We start from the raw sequence: 22,464 nt of genomic DNA, 5'->3' as shown, positions 1-22,464 counted from the left end.
GGCCTCTTTGAACCCATCTCGAAGCACCCCGATATCTCCTACAATTTCTGTCCTGCGGCCCCCCGCCCTTCCCCTATCTCCTCCACGCTGTATTTCCCCTTCTTTCTTCGTCTCTCACCGATTGCCTTACTCGTTCCCATTTTTGCTCCCTTGACCACCATGTTGACCAGACTGCATGCCTCTTGGTTTCAATGACTGTATACGCTACAAGCACTACCTGCTTCTGTGTGTCACAGGCTAAAGAGAAAAATGCTTCTTCGGGCAAAAAAGAAAGAACAAAACTGTAGCAAGTCCATCCTTTCCTCAAAAGTAAACTAAGGCCATCCCATAAACTTGAGCTAAGCGATGGCATCTTCCTCCTATCATGCCTTTAACCTCCGGTCTGTTATCGCAGCTCCGTTTTCACATGCTGGCACGGGAAGAAAACAAGCGATGACAGATTACACCTTCTGCCCTAACTTCTGAAGGCTTTCTGTGTCCGATAATGTGCACCAGAGAGTTATAAAACAGCCGTCTGGTACGTCAGTGGGTCCGCTCCCACGTGCCTCCCGTGTCCAGTCATGCTCTGGGGCTCCTCACACACACACACACACACACACACACACACACACAGAGCACTACCAAACACGCCGCCTCTTCCAGACCTTCGTATTTGTCAAATTGGGAAATGGCAACATCTATAATCTTATCATATCCAAACATCCACCGCGGCTGAGCTAATGTGTTGAGTCTGGTTTGGACCATAGAACGTTAATTGCAAGTAAATATTAGAGCACATTTCACTCTAGCAGGGATATAAAAAAGCGAGAGAGTGAGCTGTTGTGTGGGAAGGGGAGCGACGCCAAGAGGCCTAGAGCGTTGGCTGGCTTTATTGTACTGCCTCGGATTTCATTAGCCCACCAAAGGCATTATTTTAGTCTCACGGAGAGGTTAAACAGAGTCACGTCAGCCCAGGAGAGGTTCCACGTTTCCGCCTGTGAATATAGCTGCTGATTGCACGTCTTTGCCCATTCTTTTATGCCCGAGTTTCTCTCGATTTTCATACGCCCTCGTTATTTCCTCGTTCGGTTGCTCTGACAAGACAAGATAATGGCTGCAGACGGATTCCTCCAGTAGTGCGTAAGGTTTAAATAGCGATAACTCTAGCACATGTACAGGGTCAGACAACATATCATCAAATTTTATAAGGTGTGCTGCGCATGGATGATGTCCGGTTATCTAAGGGAACACATTATCTGTTCCCGCTAGAATACATGCCCCGTGTGTTTGGCGATATGTTACAGTGCCCTCTCCTGGAGGAGCACGACCAGGTTTGCTCAGACCTCCCTGCCCCAGCCGGGCCGTCTCGCTTACCTGCAGGATCTTGCAGCGCTCCGACTCGCACTTGCTGTCCTCGCAGGGGTGGAACATGCCGAGAGTGACGCAGTTCAGCAGGATCACCAGCATGCTGGCACGTTCAAACCACGTGAGACACAGGAGTTGAGGACCATAGCAGATACACAGCAGGAAAACATTTCAACAACAATTTTCAACAGAGTTACCAAGAAAAAAAAATATTCACAATCACATCAGCATCATCAGCTCAATATCAGACACTAAAGCACTATTTAGAGTCTGTTTCCTTGTCGTAGTATTTATGCACATGTGTTATCTGTACATGTAAAGGTAAGCGTCTAAGTTTTTTCGATATGACACAAGCGACACATTACGGCAACCTTACCGCAATAATAAATCATGTCCATAATTTCGCTCAAGTCATGTGGAAAACAGAACAAGCAAGAACAATCAGTGTTTGTAATCGTAAGGAAATAAGTTGATGTAATAGATAAACTGCATACACAGCAAACGCAAGGAGATTCAGTTACTTCGCTTGCGGAAATTACAGTGATACAGCTGACAAACTGCAACAAACAGATAGAGTACGCTTAAAGGTCAATGAACTTAAAAGCTTTGGAAGAAAAAAAGAAACATTTCATTGTGTTAACTGTTATTGCTTGTAATTCACCTTCAGAAAATGAATGACCCAAGATATTTTTATTGCTTTATCGAGCGGGACGTAATTGATCACGTGACCCAGAGTACCGTGCTTCACAGCACAGCGTAGCTAACCCTGCTTACACCCTGAAAATTTACATTCAAATCGAATAAAGGGATGCTAATAGAGAGTCAGGGTTTCATCCGAACACACTGTTATGACATAAGCAAAGCCCATTTTTCCACATTACAAAGGCCAGTATTACTGAGAGGTTGTAATTAAACACCAAAGTATGTGTGGCGGTGATATCAAACAGAATACCTTAAAGACGGCCGGCCTGAATCGTGTACACGGCCACGCACAGAATTCAGGATTAAAAAGAAAAGAAAAACATAGATAACAAATAATCATAACAGTTTTAAGAATTTAATTTTTGGACTCTGAATACTGAAAAAACGCTGGATACCCTGGTGAACTTTGAATGTCATCTAGGTTTTCCACGGTCATTTCTTTCTTGCGAGTTCATGAGCACTCACAGAAAGAGGAGATTGGGTTATCCACAGCCAGCTTTGAGGGTCGTATGGATTACTGTGCCATGATGAGGTTTTCACGCTCAACAAACTAACATCCAGGCCAGCGTCCCGATAATCGCATTGTTGCTAAAAAAGCATGGATGCTTCCATAATCGCATGGAAAACTTTGGCCATAATTTATTCTCGATTAATAATGTAAATAGGGGGAATAGGAAGAAACTAATTACAAGCTGCTAACTGCTCCCGGGTCCTCATTGATCTGAAATCAGAACCTGCCCCTGACACACAGAGACTTCGGCCCAGCTCCTGGGACTATGTGCACCAGGTAATGAAGAGACTTTCAATAGGGTCGATCTGATAACTGGCTCAATGAGCGATTCTCTCCAGTCGCACATCGTATAACGAAAGGCCCGGGATGCATGCAGGTCACCTCTCAGGGTTAGCAGTTGACAGCGATGCCTGCTTTAGTGGCTCCCTGTGCACCTCGGCAGCTGATCCGGTGGCATTAATCGATCCCAGTTCAATTACTTCCCAATATTACATGCGCCTCTTAACGAATAGTCAAACGCTCAGCCCCGCTGGCCTCAGGTGTGAAAATTGTTGTGCGGCATGGGCAGAGCGAGATGGAGGTGTTCTGTCCTTTTGGGGCACGAGGGCAATTTGGGTCTCTCTTTCAACAGGTCGATAGACAATAATGAAAGCTGTACATCAGAACAAAGACAGCATCCCATCTTCCAAGTCCTTGCTGCCATTTCAGATATGTGAGAAAAGAATTGGAAGGGGCATTGTTCACATTCCAAGTCACCGCGTGACATGGGAAATACAGGCACCTGGGCAGCTGTTGTTCATTAACAGAAATACTAAAACGTTGAAGGTAATTAATTTAAGCAAAGCTACACTGGAATACATTCTGTGTGAACCACAATGCCTCCCTGTTGTCTGACAGAGCCCTTGCAGATCATCTGCGAGGGGCAACGCTGCGTTTGCGGGGTATAGGTATAATTCGCTCACGGTTGACAGGGAGATCAAAACGTCATCCCCGCTTCCGAGTTCCATCGTGGAGGCTGGTTACACTGCGAAGCTGTCTTCCTGTATCGTAACAATACAACGTTCACGCAAAGTTCGAGGCCCAAAGAGGAAGGTATAGGAAAGAAACTGATGCACAGGATCATGGGAAGCTGATGTTCTGTCTACAGTGCATTTTTAAGATCTTTCCTATGGTTTTGACTCGAAATGATTATCTGGTTTCAAACACGACATTGTGTGTTATCATCAGATGGCAGCAAGCGTCTAGCAGTCGATGTGTCGTGCAAAACATCTCTCAGCATCTTGATGGGTGCTCTTTTTTGGTTAGTGGAGAGCTGTTGTTATTTTTCTCCCTGTACCCCTCTGGACTGCACTGAAAATAAACAGTGGAGCCCTGTTCCATGCTGCGTGTCCCTTTTGTTGGTTACAAGTAAAAAGAATATTCCTTCCTCACAAGCTTGAATGTTGTTGCCATCACATCTTCAGTCCAGAAAGAGACTGTTCTGCATGTATCTCAACTGATTTTAAGATGGTCATAAATGAGGAAAAAACCCTGTAACTGGGACACTTAGAATGATACTTGGGGAAAATAATGAATTAAACCTTAAATATATCCTCTCAGGTGACCTGGTGGCACAATGGGCAGTGCTGTCATTTCACATCACCTGGGCTGTTTGGCGTAAGTTTGAATCCAGCTCAGTCTGTGTGGAGTTTGTATGTTCTTGCTGTGTTTCCATGGGTTTTCTCCAGGTGCTCCAGTTTCCTCCCACAGTTAAAAGACAGGTTATTCAGGTGAACTGGTGACTCTAAATTGCTAGGAATGTGTGACTATGCACGTGTGTGGGATCCTATCCAGGGTCCTACCCTGCTTAGTTTGACACCTTCTGCTTCTAGGATCGGCTCCAAACCAGTGCAACCCTGACCCTGAGGGATAGGTTTCAGAAAGTGAGTGAGTATATTCTGCCTTTTTTCCATGTGTATAAATCTCAGTTTTATGACAGCTGTGCGGCTTTCTTAGAGTGGAAGAGCACCAGCAGCAACAGTTTCCTAATCATCTGTTTAGTTTAACTCACTTTCAGTTTTCCTTCGTTGCTCCATCTATCTTTCCTCATTCCCTTGCCACAAACTGTCTAACCATGTTACTCTTGCCATCACCCTTTCTGATTTTCAGACCTCCTCAGAAGTCAACATCACTCTCTGGAGTGTGTGACTATTTCCATTGTGTGCCCTGTTCAGATCAGCAGCCATGATGGAGTGAGGTAAAGGCAAGGGTGGGCAATGAGGGAAAACAAGGAGTGCCAATTCAACAAGTTTCTGCTGTCTTCCTCCTGCGTGTATCTATGTTCATAGCTGCAGCAGTGATCGCAAACTCAACAGCACACAAAGGCGGGTTCATGCACGCTGATGTGTTCAGCTGAGTGTCATGTTCCGCCACATTTCCAGCAAGCCTATTCCATCTCCTGCGTAACGTGCAAGCAGTGATGGATGGGACACTAAGACAGGGAGAGGCGCTAGTCAATATTTCATAAGATCATCTCTCTCTTCCACTTTCCTTTTATGCCGGCATGTCCTCGGCTCTCCGCCTCGCGACGGAGTTAATCTCTGTCGCTCATCCCAAGCACCAGAGCAAAAAGGGAAAGGAAAAGAGACGTCTGAGAGGTCTGGGGACCAACTGGGGCCTGTAAGGAATGGTCCACCCTAGTCCCAGCCATGCTTGCATGCCACCATTTTACTACTACTCGCGTCTTGCGGGGGTGGCTTTGCTACTATCTGAAGCTGGAGGCATTTCTGAAGTGAAGACATTTCAAAGGGAGCATGTGTAGAAGCATGCGTGTAGCATTAGAAAGTGAAGCACCTCATGCAGATATGCAGCCTCACTAGTCTGACACGGTCAGAGACTACAAAGTTAAACCTATCCAAGCTCCTTCAAGCAACATCCCTAGAAAGGTCTGTGGAATGTTGACCACTGCATCCATCACTATTGCGCTATCAATAGGTCACGGCGTGACCTGCTGTGCGGGGAAAAAAACTCACTGTCTGACTGAAGAACCTCAGACAAATGGGACAGGTCGTGCCCTATTTCAGTGGCACAGTTAACTCGAATGCCATCCTGTCAAGCTCCAGTTGATTTCTTATTTTTCTTTCACACAAGTGAGCTGTCCCGACTTGGAAGTCGGCAGGCTAACAACTTTTCACACTGGAGTTCCCCCCAGTCAGTGAGACACAAAACAAAGAGCTGTTCAAAGTAATTGAAACAAAGAACGAAAAAAAACACACACACACACTTTCTGAACCGCTTGTCCCATACAGGGTCACGGTGAACCAGAGCGTAACCCAGCAACTCAGGGCGGAAGGCCGGAGGGGGAGGGGACACACCCAGGACGGGACGCCAGTCCGTCGCAAGGCACCCCAAGCAGGACTCAAACCCCAGACCCACCAGAGAGCAGGACCCGGTCCAACCCACTGCGCCACTGTACCACCACCACCACCACCACCCCCCCCCCCCGCCGAAAAAACACTGGTTGGGATAAATGGTGTATTTCCACTGATGGGTGCTGGATTAAGGAGTCATGGACCTCTCGCAGCTGGAGCACCCCGTGGGCTTTTGGGTAATGAAAAGGGCCTTGCTCTCGGTGATAATAATGTGAATGGAGGTGCCGAGGCTCTTCATTAGCTTCCATCCTGAATCCTTTTTTTGGCACTATGAGCCAATTTGTAAAAACTTTTGCTACTACAATTAAGGGACTTTCTGCATCCAAGTGTTTCGGGTGGAGCAGGGTGGTCAGAAAACATTCGTCCCTCTTTCCCATTACTATATTATCCAGTCACCCTTTCCTTGCAACACTTTCTGCACCTGCCCATTGTGACTATCACATTTCTCAACCATTCATGAAACTTCCTGTTGGACCTTGGCATCTCTTTGAATCAGCTTGATTTCAAAGGAAACATACTGACATACCGTATGTGTAACACCACGACGTACCTCACCAGCACCTTCACCGCAAAAATGCGGACTAGTCGCTCCATCTGGATTTAGTAGAGGCTTTGCAATGAGACCGAGGACGTTGTTTTCCAATGTGTGCATGCAGTTTCATCATTGCTCGTAGTTTCATCATTTCCATCATCGCCTGTCCTCCGAGATACTCCTTTTACTCAGTTATGATCACAACAACAACACTGCGTCGCATGGCCTTTCCAGAGGCACCTCTACTGCCATAAATAGATAAATGCGGTCACTGAATGACAAAGGTAGAATATTGGGAATAAAGAGAGAGTGAAATAAAGCCAGGAAAGAAAAATCTGGCCTGTTACAAGTGTACAGAATTAAAGCTCAATTACATTCAAGATTAGAATGGACTTAACCTTGATTTAACCAATGAGGAGAGTAAAGGAAACTTCCCAGGACCATGAAACTGACTTTCCTGTAGCCCTGAAGTTATCTCAAGGAGTTACACTTGATAGTGACAATGTTTTAAGCACCCTTGTAGAGCACTAATTGAATTTATGATTTCATTTTTTTATATGTTAAGCAGCAGAGGAAAATTCACATCCAGATTCAAATCCAGTCGTCTAGGTTTCTGTTATAGGCAGACCTGGCAAAAGCTGCACATCAGAGGCTCTTTAATAACTGCTCTCCGCTATACACCCCACCATTTTATTTTCCAATGATATGCAGTGTGCGCTGAAGAAGAGTGTGATGTACTCAGACTTCACACTTCACAGAATGGCAGAAAGCTGAAACATATCTGAGAGGGTACAAAGCACAGAGAGAGAGAAAGAGAGAAAACCGACAATGTATGAAAGACAAAGAAAGAACGACAATGTGAGAAACCACAAAACGCTTTGGGTGTCAGCAATAGTTGTAGTCTCACCAAAAACGCCCTTTTCCCATTTTATCTCCCAAACTTTAACTAGCCAAGACACTTAATAAGGTCGCTTGCTTCTTTCACAAGATAGCTCTGCCTGCCGTGCTCATCATCGCCCTGTCACGGGGATGGCAGAACATCAGACGTCTGAAGCGTCGGTCATATGTTGTGAAGTCGTCATTGCTTCTCTTTCTTCACACCTGTCCCGTGTCTCTCAAATCTCCCCACAGGAGCTTGGCATTTTCAGGTGATGCACATCATCAACCGTCTCGTGCTGGAAACATGCCGGATGCCACGTGTCACACTCACCAAGCTCCAAAGCATACATTTTAGGACTCTAAAATTGAGACTTGTAACCTGGACCTTGGTGTTGCATGTGTAAGGAAAGGCTTTGCTCCGGCATCCCTGCGCATGATGCTTAACCTAAATAGATCCACTGTAATATTTAGGTATTTGATTGGCAAAAACTGTAAATCACTCAAGATAAAGTATTAGCAAGGCACTGTAGTATTAATTATAATACAGAGTAACACATGATAGTTAATGCTTTTGTTCAGTACAGTACTTTCAAAAAAGGTCCAGCACCCTTAGTGGTGATCAACAGTCTCATTTAACATGTATGAGAATGTATGATTGCTTGCAGTGGGTAAACAGAAGGCAGTGTCTCTTAAAAATGAACAGCCTCAGTCCAGAGCGCTGTGTAGACGGGGTTTGTTCATCAGCAGTACAAGCTGGAGTCACGTACATTTAATTACCACTTCTCCTGTGGGTTCAAAGCAAACGAAACACCGTAAGCAAAGGAATGGACAGAATCAACGGTTAGGACTGGGGTTTGACTGAAATACCCAGGGACATCTGTGGAAAAATTGTCACCTAAGATCACTTGTTAATCCCAAACATAACCTTGCCTGAGAAGGCTGAGATCCTTTTTAGAAAAGAAAAAAAAAAATAAATCACACCCCTTTTGCAAAATACAGGCAGATTATGATCAGCTACTTATTTAGCTGACACCTTTGTCCAAGGTGACTTACAGAGCTAGCTACTTTGAACAATTTAGCCATTTATTCGGCAAGTGACATTTACAGGAGCAGTTGAGGGTATGATCTGTGTTTAAATACACTGCAGCAGTGGAAGGGATTCAAACCCAGAACCTTCTAACTGTAAGGCACCGCTTCTAACCACTATTCCACCTGCTTTTCCCTATATGGTAAATAGGGAAACAAATGTTAAGGTCTGACAAGAAGAGAATAAGCTCACATCTTCCTTTGAGGAAAAGCTTCATGTTTCTCTAAGTGTCTCAGAAGAACAGCCTATGAGTAAACAGAGGAGGGTAAATTCAGCATGAAGACACATTAGCCCTCCTAGATGTTCATGTAACACATAAAGTCAACCACAGCATAATTACTGGAATGCGCTCTGATTTAGGAGCAAATAAAGATAATGTTAGAAGCTATTCCGCTTATTTCAGCATCCGACACAGCATCGTCAGGACTTAAATAGCTTATAAAATCCTTTGTGTGATTTGCCTTTTCACCATTTCGCACCACAGGTAATGGAGCATTTGACGCACAAATGGCGTTAATTTAATAAGAAACCAGTGGAGATTATAGTATTTCACTTCCATTGCCAGACGCTTTGGAAGGTCGAGGAAATGACACTAGAGGGAAAAAAACTGCTGTCACCTCTTGTCATCTGAGCTTCTAAGTTGATTCCAAAAAAAGACAATAGCCAGGCATCTGAAACATACTAAGGGAGGCACTTCAGAACCTCCCAAACCCAAACAGCAAACATGTTATTTCAGAATACGTCAGTCTCCTGTTCATCTTGACGAGGTTATACATGGCACATATGAGGCGTACGGCTTGTGAAATGACAGTGACTCTGGGTGAAATTTTCGGTTTATTTCAGTTTATATTACTGTCTCGGGACACCTACCATAAAATCTTTCAAGTGCAAAATGCGCTAACACTGATAATAACAAAAACTGGCACTTACCAGCAATAACAACGCATTAATAACACAAGTTTTGGGGGAAAACCTAGAAGGCAACAGAGAAGAGGAAACAAAAATCCAAAGAATGGTTCGGGAGAAAAACCTCCGGGGGTCCAAGGGCAAACGGCTGCCCACCCCTCCTGGGCATAATGACAGAAATGGTCTTTTGAAACATTCTTCCCCTTTTCTTTCTTAAACTTCTTTAGCTCTGCCCGGCTGGGGCCGCGCTTATGTTTGCAGTGGTTGCTGGGATGTCAACGGGGCCCAATTTGCCACAGCCTTAGGGCTGTTCATTGCTACCCTCGTCACTGATATTGCAGTAATTGAGATGTTACTTTTGCCAAAGGCCTCCTTTGTAAAAGTGAAGTTGCTTGGCAACGGGCAATCCGAAGCACCGCTGCACGGAGGTGTTTCCTAGCTGTGGTGAGGCCACTCCGAGCGTCCGCATGCGCATGCAGTTGTGCCCGTGCGCCCTGTGCGCGGACTGTGCAAATGTCAAATGCTAACAATCACATCCCTCTGCAGTGAAACCGCATCATTATTGAGTGTTTGCAGGCAAAGGGGAGGCGGGACACTAAGGAAGCCGCAGATCGCGTGCTCGTTTATAGGTCGGAGGTGGAGCTTTTAATCGGATGAGAAAATCGCAGGCAGCAACAGTCAGTTCCACTCAAAACATCACCACTTTATAACTTTAGTTGAGTAAGACTTTATATAATAACAAATGTCAAAAGCCCTCACGTGCTCACTTGCCATGGTGCCTGCGGAAGTACGTTCTGACAAGTGCGATGTAGACAGAGGTAACAGCACCTTGGTGGGCAGCCCTGCGCACGGAAGCAGCTGTTAGCGCCTGCTAAATCCCGTCCCACACCCATCGTGTCACTAACGCGGCGTCGCTGCTCGCACAACACTTCTCATTATCATCAGCGTTGCAGTGGAAAGGCTGCGCTTCCTGGAGCCTCCCTCCCTGGGAGATGCAAAGCTCTGCACCTGAGGACCCCCATAATAACTCAGAAATGCAAAATCCCAAACTCTCAAAGAGTTTCTGCGGAGCAATCAAACTCAACTCGTGAATTTAAATCTGGTCTGAGTATTCCCGCTAAAAAAAAAAAAAAAAAAAAAAAACACTAGTTTCCAAGTACTGTACTCAAACATTTCATGGATACCACACACTGTTGGATCGATATGAAATGCGTAAAGATCGTGTACTGTTACTATAATCTTCCTTTAGCAGTCACCCATTTAAACAGCCGAAGAGATCAACAGAGTTCTTCAAATTCTTTGCAAGTTTCCTGCTGGAAGGTGCCAAAGCGGGGGCTTCGGGACAGCGTCCGACCCGCTCCACTAACCGCCGAATCCCGATACTCGACCGACGTAAACATAATGCCGTATATGTAAATAGAGCCCTGCAGCTTGTTTTCCATGTTTACGTGTGTGCCAAACAATCGTGCATTTTAAATGACAAACCACAAGGCTGTATGAGCTGCCAGCCGTGCCGTGAAGGTGTGAGCGTCAGTGCTGGTTTCAAAGGCTCTGCTAATGTTACAGGAGACAAATGTGTGAGACTAGGACCTGACCTGCTTGTAAGCCACACCGAACCGCAAGACAGGATAGCAATCTCAGGTGAACGCTGGAGAGAGGCATCTGTGTGATCGCCGTGGCCTTTCCATAGCTCACAGGTCTGACCGGCGAGCTGCACGGATGCACGGTCTTCGAAAGCCCGTCCGTCCTTACCGCTTGACATCATTGAACCACAGCAACTAAAGCCGTGTTTATGATGACACATATACGTTAGTTTCTGGTGACATAAAATAAAAAGCACTCGACTGAGAAAAACATTTTCGTTAACAATTATTCATTTAACGCTTTTCTCAAAAGTGATGTGCAGCTCAGAGTAAACGAAAGTGCATTTGAACAACAGACGGAGAGATACAGGTATCGACACGCGATTCTTAAATCACAGCTAAAGCACAGTCAAATTAGTCCCAAACTGGGATGACTTGAGTAATATGTCATCATTCAAAAGTACATATAATGAACATAGAGCAGCCACACAATAATAATTTTAGACCGCACTGACTTTTGACCTCTAGAGAAAACTCAGTATAATGTAACTTGCACTTCTGTTCCACGTCCAAAAAAAGAAATCTGGAAGCACTTTAACACTTTTTGTTTTTTAACTAAACTAACTGGGGATCTTATAGCCCATTGTAGCTCTTGATGATTGTGATGATGCTTGAATGAAAACTAAGTCAGTCTTGTGGGAGTTATATTCCAATTTCAGTGATAAACACTCCCACTGCAGGAGGAAGGGCTTCACAGATATTAACACAGTTTATCATCTCAGAATGCAGGACTGAATAAATGCGGTGAGCTCTGGGTGACCGACAGAGATGATCAAGAGCTGTTTCCTCTGCAGAAGCTCATAAAATTATCATCTGTGTTTCCCAGGAAAGGACAGCGATGATTTGCATGCTGATTTGCATTTACAGTACTTTTGACGGTGACTGACCCCAGCTCTGCCAGTGTGCAAAAGAGATGGTTTTAGGTTCATGTTCACTCGTGATGACAACGTATGACAGCTTAAAGGGGGAAAAAGGATGCGGGGTGCATCTTGGACCAAAGCGGTCCACTTATCCTAGATAGAATGACAAAACAGGGATGCACTACATTAGATAAAGGCACCCTTGGATGTCTGTCGTTCAGGTGTTTAAATAAAGTTTATCACTGTCTCAAGATGTCTGGAATGCTGTATGGAAAACTCCTCTTGCTGTCCTGAGGAAGCTGATTTATCGAAATCCTCGCTGTGCTGGACGCCTTTCCCCAGATCAACCAATACTGTAACTCTCCCGAGAGTCGTAATTCGTTTGTTATTCTGTGTTTGCTCAAAATTCACATCCATGTCCAGATGAAGCTGTATTTGCTGAAGTGCTATTTTTTGTCAGTGTTATTCAGAGCTGATGCAAGGGAGCTCTCTTTTTCTATAAGTGTGCGCGCGCGCGCGTGTGTGTGTGTGTCTGAGTCAGAGGAGCTGGCACTAAGAGCCAGGGAAGGAAGACTGTTATGGGTTTTGCTCAGCGGGGCTGGGGATTAAAGGCCCAACTGATCAGCATTTCCTGTCAGACAGCAAATGCGTCGCACATAAAACCACATACCCTCCACACCGTAACCGCAACCAAGCCTCACGAAAAACTACCACAACGAAACCACAAGTTGGGCAACACCTGACACCGGTTTTGGGTTGACACTGTATTTAAACCAAGGGGAAACCAGCACGAAGGTCTGGGCTGTAACCAGATTCGCTCCGCTTTGAAGCGGTGCTCACATCGCAATAAAACCACCCACGCAGCACTGAGAGGAAACTGACTCTGCAATGTCGCCGTACTGAGACGCGCACTCGGTGCACCGAATCCACCGGCATCACACCGAAAGCACAAACCAAAGCTGCGCTGAAACAACATTTGCGACGTGTTGTACAACGCATCGAATTAGCACCAGTCGGGACCGATGCCGGTAATAAACACAGTATGAGTACAGGTAAACTGGCCTCATGCTGAATAGAAACGGAGCGAGCAGACCCCAAAACAACCGCCCAACTACTATAAAACAGCCAGTTCATAGACACTAAAGAGAAACCACCTTCGCACACGGGAGCGAAACAGAGTAGTTCTTCATCTCGGCGACTTTGAAATCTTAGGGTTGATTTAGGTGCGAAGCAGGTGCGTGAAGACGACACTTAAGTTGAGGTGAAGCGCAGTTATTTTCCCTACAAGGGGCTCGTCCGCTCATTTGTATCACGCCACTAAAAGTCACTTTGCCACGGTACTTTGCTGTGAGTGTCACCTGTGCCCTGCGATGGGTCCCAACACCTTCACCCTTAGCCTCGGCTGCGACTGCCCACCCGGACACGGTCCGGCACACAGCGTACCTTGCCGCTCACGTCTCTCGCGGACCGAGGCTCGGCGAAGGCCAGCAATCTGCCAGCTTGGCTAAGGCTGAGGTGGGCAGTGCTCCGCAGCACTTCGGTCCAGCGGGGATACATGTTGTAGCCTTCATCATCTTGACCGGGGCTGACAGCCTCAAGGAACCCTTTTGCTTTTAATACAGCCCATGCTTTTTTTCCCCCCCATAAAAATGGATGTACACTAAGTTGTCTTGTCTGAACTTCTCTCCTTGGTCACGTGAGAAAAGTCGTAAGCAAAGTACAAGAGCCTTGCTCAAATGCAGAAGATATTTGGGAAGTGGAATTAGGCAGACTGCATTAAAATTACATAGAACCTGCATGCTATGCTTAATTCTTCTTCTGCTTTATGTAGAGAGAAGCGAGAGAGAAAATAAGGGCATTTGGAAATTCTTTAGCTGTGCCGGTGAAGTATCATTCCCAGGCTTTCCCATGCTGGATCGCTTTAGCAAAGTAGCCCATTAGCATTTATACAATGTGTGTTTGTAAGTGATGACACAGCCTTCCACAGCCACAGACATTACATTATGTCTTTTTATCTGGATGGATAAGTACCAAATATCTGTAGGTTGAGAACATTATCACAAACACCGTATTGGAGCTGTTCACCTGGGCTCTGTCTACGTGCTGTGTCTCCGCCTCGTTTCCAACTGCACCATCTTATTTGCATTAAGTGAAGTAAAAAAGAACTGGAAGTTTTGCAGAATGAAAAGGGGGCAGTATTCAGTGAGAAGTGGTGGCACTCAAAGCAGAACACCGAGCGGTGCTTATTGCTGAACACGGGTTCCAATATGAGCCCTGGTTGTGAGAACCCCACACTATTAATCAGGAGGTTTAAGTCTTTTTCTTAGCAAACAATAAATCATTTTCAGCATCCTTCTAGATGCATAAGTCCAGCAGCAATGGGTTTGTTCGTTGATTCGCTTGCGTATGGAGAGTGTGTCCTTCTGTTGGTGGTCTGTTTTTTGTACACGTGCCAACTTGCTTATGTGTTCTGTATTCTGTGAGAATGTGTTGAAAATATTTTGAACGCCTGTGCGTATGTTTATAGGAGGAATGGGCAAGCATGTTCAGCTTTTGTGTGAATATTTGTAAGTGTGTAGATGCATGTGTAAGTGTGAGGAATGCATTGTGTGTAAAAGGATACAGTGTATATATTGTATTGTTTTCCTCATGTGTTTGCAAAATTAATGTGTGCACATGTGTCTTTTTCCTATAGATACACAGACATTTCTTACAGTGACAATGACTACACTTAAATTTTTAGAATAACACAGAACACATACGTTACAGTAAGTTTGCGTTTTAGTGCTCTGATATTAAACTGAATATTGTGAAAAAGTGCATCTCAAAATGCAGAAAATAATACATGACTGCTACTGTCCACACATTCAGCAACTGTATTTGCACTACGTGCTTTGAAATACATCGGGGTATTTTAAATTCATCTTTTCACTACATAGTGCAACATTAATACATAGGGCACAGTGAAACTTTTACAATACTAATGGATAGAATATTTTTTCACATACTATATACTGACAGCGGGTTTGGCCAGGTCCTGTTTTGTGGCGGGTCCGGGGTTCGAGTCCCGCTTGGGGTGCCTTGCGTCCCGTCATGGGTGTGTCCCCTACCCCCTCCAGCCTTGCGCCCTGTGTTGCCGGGTTAGGCTCCGGTTCGCTGCGACCCCACTTGGGACAAGCGGTTGCAGTCAATGTGTGTGTGTGTGTACTGATATAATGACATGTAAAACACAAAATGTTTAAATGTCTTACAGTCTAAGAGTTGGATACAAAAAAAGAACACAAGCTGGTCATGGGCCAAGTCGTAACCTCTACTGTTGGACATTAACTGAAGGAAGCAGGAACAAGACAATAGTGTAAAACACAGTTAGCTCTTCTCAGTGACTGCCACATCAGGCTGTGAAGCCGAGGGGCAGGTTATTGCCAAAACGCCTCTTTCTCTCCAAGGGAATGAACGCTTGCTGCCCTTTTTTGCTTTATATTATAAGGCACTGTATGTTCCCTGTGTGGAAAAACAAGAAAATCTCTCAGCGCTTCAAACCTAATCATACCAGGAATCCACAGTGCAAGTGGTTGTAAAACTCATATTTTGCTCAGTTTTTAACGCTGGGGGTTGAGGAGGCTGCAGGAGCGACTGGAAAGGGGTGTGGACAAATCCAGAATGCAAACATCACATTTTCATACTTAGATCTTCGCAATGCACCACACAAGGCCGAGGGAGGAGGGGACACACCTAGGATGGGACACCAGGCACCCCAAGCAGGGCTCGAACCCTATGCCCCCCACACAGCGGGCACCGGCCGAACCTGCTGCACTGCCGCACCACCGCGCCCCCTCAAAGATTTAAGGAAAAAAAAGAATAATCCCCTGCCGCGAACGATGAGAATTGTCCACACACGTCTATCCAAAGGTCCAGAGTCTGAGCTATTATTTCGAAATGAATCATCAGCTGTTACGTGTGTCATGTGTCTAATGGCTGGCATAACAAACCTGACTAAATAAACGTTTTCGGACCTAAACCATTACCTGCTGAAAATAAACAGGCGAGTCTCAACATGCCACAGAAACAAGCAGTATGAGAAAATTATTTCTATATTAAGTTGTTCTGCACACGTCATCAGGTTGATTCAGATCCATCGCATGCGATGTCCACCCTCCACATTGTTGCATGTGAAAGTAATGGGAGCAATGCGGGACCTTTCAATGGGTGCAGACCTCTCCTCCGCCTGTGGTCCCTCTCTCACAATGTGGTGGAGCAAACCCCCTTTGTCCCTCAAAAATGCTGAAACCCTTCAGGATTCAAGAAGCCTCTTAAAACCCATCTCTTTCGTTCACATTTTCCTCCAGGACTCCTGACACCTTTGTAAGTTAGTCCTTCACTATTTACAATTTTTACCCACACACTTCAATTTTTACATCAGTAGCTCCATTAAATATGTGGAAAATGTTGGTATCCAGGAAAATACAAACACTGCCTGAAACCGCTTGTCCCAAGCAGGGGTCGCAGCAAGCCAGAGCCAAACCTGGCAACACAGGGCGCCAGGCCAGAGGGAGAGGGGACAAACCCAGGATGGGATGCCAGTCCGTTGCAAGGCACCCCAAGCAGGACTCAAACCCCAGACCCACCAGAGAGCAGGACCTGGCCAAACCCGCTACGCCGCCACACCCCCCTTCTAGGGGGGTAGTGGTATAAAACAAACAAGCTTTACTTTATCTTTTGTTTTTTTTTAATGTAAAACTGTTCTGTTGAGGAATGCACTGTTGTTTACTATGGGTTGTACATTACTTTGGGGAGCAGCCTCTCTAAATACATAAATGTATATGTAGATGTAGTTTATAAGGAGAAACAGTGCTGTACATTACTTCAGTGGATTCAGTAGTGGGACAGTTGTCACGGTTGAATATGCTGAAATTATCAGCTATATGCAAATAATTCTGCAACATAATGATAGAGTGAGCAATGGAATGTCGCAGCGGAAACATAAAGCCCTTATTTTAATGTTCATTTAACTCATAACTTTATTTAACTTTCAGTGATATATCCCATTAAAGTTTAAACACTGTACATATCTTTTGTAATTGCATTAAATTATTAATGTCAGTTTTTTTCTGTTTTGTGCTCAGAGGAGCAAATAAGTAATAAGAAAGATTAATGGATTCCTCTTTTGCATTACTGCCATAGTGCATTTTATCTTTTAAATCCAACCCACCTGAATGAAACCATTACCTTCATAACCAGAAGGGTAGTTATGGAAAAATTTCTTCCACAGTATGGATGAGATTGACCTCCTGGGCAATTTTCTCAGCAGCAGTGATACAGCTGGCCAGCAGATCATTTTGTGCCCTTCACAAATATAGGAGGGTAATCAAAACACACCAAAGCAAGGATGATTTTAATAAGTGACTGAAACCACCTTACGGACCAGTACAGGACAGGGCAAATGATGCACAGGCTACCTTCCCAGTTTGGAGCTCCTGTATGTGTGATGCTGGGAAGTGTACTGATGACAGCCCACTGAGCTCCACCTCTGTATTTTTGTGATGATGACCCTAAATGTTCATGCTTAGGCAGCCATCCCATATAATATTTAATCACACTGGATATGGCTGTAATTCTACACGTTATTGGCCCAATTTAAACATGTTCAGAATCATGTCAGTGTAACATAAAACCTTATTTTTATTATTTTAACTTCAATGCTTAAGTATAATCTACTTTATAATTTGGTGAAATCTATCTTATCTCAGATTAACTGCAAAACATTTAATTTCAGGGCAAAAGCACACTAAACAATGCCCTAAAATGATTATTTGATTAATCCTTTTTTTTTTACCTGATTAAGGATACACCATCAGTTTATCTACCTGGATGTGAATTTTCAACATTTAAAACCAAAAGCCCAGTTCTTTAACTCATACAGCACCCACTGGTCCATTGTATCGCTGGCTCTTTTTCAGTGCCCTCCTGCTTAGCTGTAACCACCTCTCTGGATGGTTTAGTTCACCCCACACAGAAATACTCATTTCCCATCAGACCCCAGTGACTCTCAGCTGTTCCCTCTGGAAATCCAAACTGTTACACTTATGAACTGGAGTCGATGTCCACATCCTGCATGAGCCCAGAACATTCTCAATTGGAGCACCCCAAAATGCCAAGACTAAAAAAATACTGAGGAAAAATTAATCCTTTTAATTAGAGGGGGTGAGTTAATGAGATGAGGTTGGATGAGCTCCCCAAACAGGCAGTCACGTCCACAGATGTACCCAGCAACAAAAAGCCCCCTTGCAAGAAGAGAGGGATAAATAAAACATTTCTCAAACTGGGATACAGTGGGAAGCTCAGCTGGAGCATTTTCACTAGATCCTCGCAGAAGACGCATCTATTTTTACTTTGCACAGTACAACGGAAGAATTATGCTGGGACTGTGATACTAGCTCTTCTGCACCAGGGTAGCAGAGCATCTTTTTTTCAGTGTAGATATTTGGTTTAACTGAGACCCCCCTAGTTCAGCACCCATGCTGGAAAGAACAGAGCACACCTTCAGCATGACAGGAGCAATCACACTGTACTCCCTCCCTTTCACTGTGGTCCTTCACACTCTTTAATTGCTGCTCTTATGATATCACTCAGGCAGAGCAGCATGTTTAAGATTCTTCACAGGTAAGAAAGAGAATGACTTCAATCTTAGCAAAGGGAAGCAATGCTCACAAACAACTGAAGAAAATGGAAATTTAAAGAGCTCAAATGCACCTAAAGCTTTTAATTTGTTTTCCACCATTTCATCAACTACGTTCATACACCATGGTAATTAAAAACAAAATGTATGTTAGTTCCCATGGTGTTTCATCACTCTTGCTGTTTATTTCTACAGAAGTGTCCTGACATCTTTGACAAGAGATTATCGTAAGCAACTTTCCTGGCAGAGGTACACAAGTACGACTATCCTCTGGATGCTCGCTCAGAAAAAAATGGCATGGCTCTTTGAAGATAATGCACCTTGGATGAAAAATTCTAATGCATATAACTTTTTTGTCTATTGTGTAGTTTATATAGGTCTTTATACCTTCCATTTTGTCTGCTCCACACTATGTTCAAAAGCAAAAAAACAAGAGGCACGCTTATCAATGGCAACGACAATCTCCATTCAGCATGAACCCTGTCGCAGCCTAGCAGTCACCATCGAACCAGGCGATGGGCCAGAATAAATGACTGATGCAAAGGTCCCATCACCCTTTATTCTTAAAAGAGATTCCAAGCTGTGCGTTATAGCATCTGCCGAAAGATCCTCAGTGATGCCTTTGTGGTATACATCTAAATGCCTTTACAATCTGTTTGATTACTGGCTCCATCATAGAGAGACAGCATGAATGAAAACCTCCTTAGAGAAATGAGTGACAGTTTGTGCAAAACACCACATACATACTATTATTTAGTTCTTTAACTGATGCCTTTTTCTCCAAAGTAAAACAGCAGTTTCTCTCACTTGCACAGCTGGATGTGTAACTGGAGTAACACAGGTTAAGTGCCTTGCCCAGGGGTAATACAGCAGGGGCCCTCGTGGGAGTTGAATCAGCCGCCTGCTTAAAAGCCTGTGTCCCTGACCACCACTCTACCTGGTGACCTTATGAATGAATTGTCTTCAAGCACCAGGCTTCCTGCAGCCCTAACATATATCTTATAGGGTAAGTACTGTCCAGGTTCATTTATTTATTTTTTTTTTTTTCCGCCTAGCATTAGTTTCGTTTAAGCTGAATTGGAAAACAAGCGATATTACCGGTGATGAAGTGCCATAAAAGTGCAAAGGAAAGCGCATGTCCACACAGAGAGACACAGGAGCCCCAGTAGGGTTTGCTTTGCACAGAGCCAGAGGTGATATTGCCCTGCTCCACGTTCACATCCCATTAAGCAGTCATTGACCACAAGCCTCCATATTTACTCCTGAGCCAATGTTCTTAAAAGCCTGCTGTGTACACAAAGGGCTCTGTGTCCGCACAGCGAGGAGGCTGTGGCCCCATCCAGAGACCTCCATGGCAGCACACTGGTCATCCACAGGTCCAACTCTGATTCTCAGGGTCTTCCTACCCAATCAAGAGTGCATGAGGCAAACAATCCTCTCTCTGCAGCATAGGCATACTAAACATCTCACAACTGCTTTGGGTTAGTGAAGGCAGACACATCATACAATATTTATTCACTGCGGAAGTTCATTTTGAGAGAAACATATAAAATCAATATGGTGCAAACATTTAGTGCTTATATGAATTCAAAACAAAATATAGCAGCATATGTAAAACACAAAATAACCCTTCAGAAAACAGTAATAATAATCCATCCCCTGACAATGCTTGGCAGATGCCAGTCCATCCCAGCACATTCTGTCACACAGTATCTTGTTCCCATTAACTGCTCGTCTTTGGAATGCTGGACGAAACCAGAGCACCGGGAGAAAATCCACACAAACACAAGGAGAACGTACAACCTCCAGACAGACGGAGTGGTGGGCCGAATTATAATCCACTGCTCTAATGAAACGGGGCCAACAAGTCTAACTCCAAACAATACTAATGGTGCATTTTAAAATGCTCTTGGTAAAGTGCACTTATTTTTCTCAGTGTGCTAAAAAATGTGGCTAACCAGTGGTATTTGTGCTGGTATTTTAGTACCGAAATTGAAATTCAGATGGACCCTGAGGGAATATAATACTAGTTGCAACTCAGTATGTTGCTGAAGGGGAAATGCACTAATAACATGTTGGTGAAGTCAATGTGCTAACTTGCCTGCCATTGACTCGACTTCAGCGGTGGTACCGAGTTCTTCGCCCTCTCTATGCAGGAGAGTCTGGCTTCAACTGCCACCTTGATGTCTCAGATTAGTTCAGCAATTAGTTCACCAGGAAGACCAAAATGACCACTAAACCAGCTCTCAGGAGGGACCTCCTTGTTCCCATTTATTACATGCTCTATTTACAGAACATCATTTATTTCCCCTCTTGTAAGAAGAAAAGCAGGGGAGGGTGGATGGGGGAGGGATCTAAATGTCTCTCTGTGAGCAATTTGAATGGGAGTGCTGCAAAATGCCAAGAAGGAAAAAAACTGAGGAAAAAATAACTGCTTTTTAATCAGAGGGGGGAACTGATGAGATGAGGTTGGTCAAGAAGCTCCCCAAATGGGATGAAGCATGGTGGCATTGACATCACATTAACTGTTCTCAGGGCTCCATTAGGTCAGTGTGTCATCTTCAAAACAGTAACAGTAGAGCACATTGCCACCTCCTTCAGCTATATTGTTCTAGAATGTTCTCTAAACAGGACACCTAGGTTGCCTGTGAGTAGTGGGATCTCATAGGGGACTCCAAGAGTTGCTAAGTATGTATCCATATATCCATTTTCAGAATCACAGCGATCTTGAACGTGGTCTGGGAAGCCCCATCAGGTTCCTCAAACAGAATCTCGGTTTGTCAGAGGACCACAATATGCAGCAGGAGCTTCTGATACCTCTCAAAGGACCTTATCACCACATAAAGAACCATAGAGCCTCAAGAGACAAGCTCAAGATATTTACTGAGAAAATTATTGCGCAGATAATAAGTGGCTTAGGATTCAGTTATAGCATAGTTCAAGTACTACGCAAAGCCTACAAAAAAGACAAAGAGACATTTAAAAACCTGATATGCTTAGCCTCCAGGTAAAGCTACAAACAAAACAATGCTCATTAGCACACTTCAGAGAGCATACAGTATTAGAAAAACACACACGTCTTACACTTCTGCCTTATTATTTATGAGATACAGGCAAGGAATTATTTCAAAATTTGTTAGTGAAGAAAGCGTTATATTTTCCCTGCGCTCTCCAACCTCCCCTTTCCTCCCTGAAAGAGAAGACCATCAGTTAATTCTGTGCTATTTGTCAGCACATGCAAAGAAGGCATGAGCTAGAGCCAGCGCCCTTGTGGTGCCGGTCTCGGTCCTATGCCAGGGCCTGAACCTTTCCATGGTGACCTGCTGTTCGGCAAGAGTGTGGAGCTAGGAAACCAAGCGTCAGGGATGAAGATAAGAAGCAGAGATCCCAGGTACTTCTCCCATGAGGATAAAGCCCAGCTGTTTCCTTTCATGGCACAGGAATTTTGAAATGAGCGAAAGAACTCCAGGAATGCTAACAGGTACTCACTGTATCATAACAGTCCATTCTCTGCTGGCATTTTATTGAATAAAAGAGAAAAAAAAACATATCATTCTAGGTCCATTCTTGGTCAGGAGTTTAATGGCTGTTTTTCTTACAGAAAAAGGGGAGCCCAACTGACTGTAATTTTGAGGTTTAAACAAAATAGCTTCTTTATTGTTAAGCACTTGGCTGACTTGTGGCATTGCAAATGTGCAGTCATTTGAGCACTTCAAACCCAGTAGACACCTCACAGGAGCTAACCATATGGAGGAGATATTCCAGTGAGTAAATGACAGGGCAGTATCATTTTATTAAGGCTGTTAAAATGCCTCTCAGAGTGAGACTCCCTTTCTACAAGAGTCAGGCAACAAGCAGCCAGTGGCACAGCGGAGTGATAGGAACAACAAATATTCACAATTGCATACTTTTAG

General features: G+C 44.4%; 1 protein-coding gene across 7 annotated transcripts in view; it reads right to left on the bottom strand.

Moving 5' to 3' along the window:
• Window positions 1-1,464, bottom strand: part of cacna1g (calcium channel, voltage-dependent, T type, alpha 1G subunit) — a 111,681-nt gene extending 110,217 nt beyond the window's left edge. For 4 of the 7 annotated variants that reach the window (XM_029246636.1, XM_029246634.1, XM_029246637.1 and 1 more), the window contains exon 1: window positions 1,354-1,464. In XM_029246636.1, the coding sequence (XP_029102469.1) occupies window positions 1,354-1,446 (93 nt within the window). In that variant the 5' untranslated portion in view covers window positions 1,447-1,464. The remainder of the gene's footprint in view (window positions 1-1,353) is intronic. The other 3 variants (XM_029246632.1, XM_029246630.1, XM_029246635.1) reach the window with 1 other exon arrangement.
• Window positions 1,465-22,464: the final 21,000 nt, after the last annotated feature.

This window comes from Scleropages formosus, chromosome 20 (genome assembly GCF_900964775.1).
Source record: "Scleropages formosus chromosome 20, fSclFor1.1, whole genome shotgun sequence".
In the NCBI taxonomy this organism is placed as follows: Eukaryota; Metazoa; Chordata; class Actinopteri; order Osteoglossiformes; family Osteoglossidae; genus Scleropages; species Scleropages formosus.
This window is presented reverse-complemented; position numbering and strand designations above follow the sequence as displayed.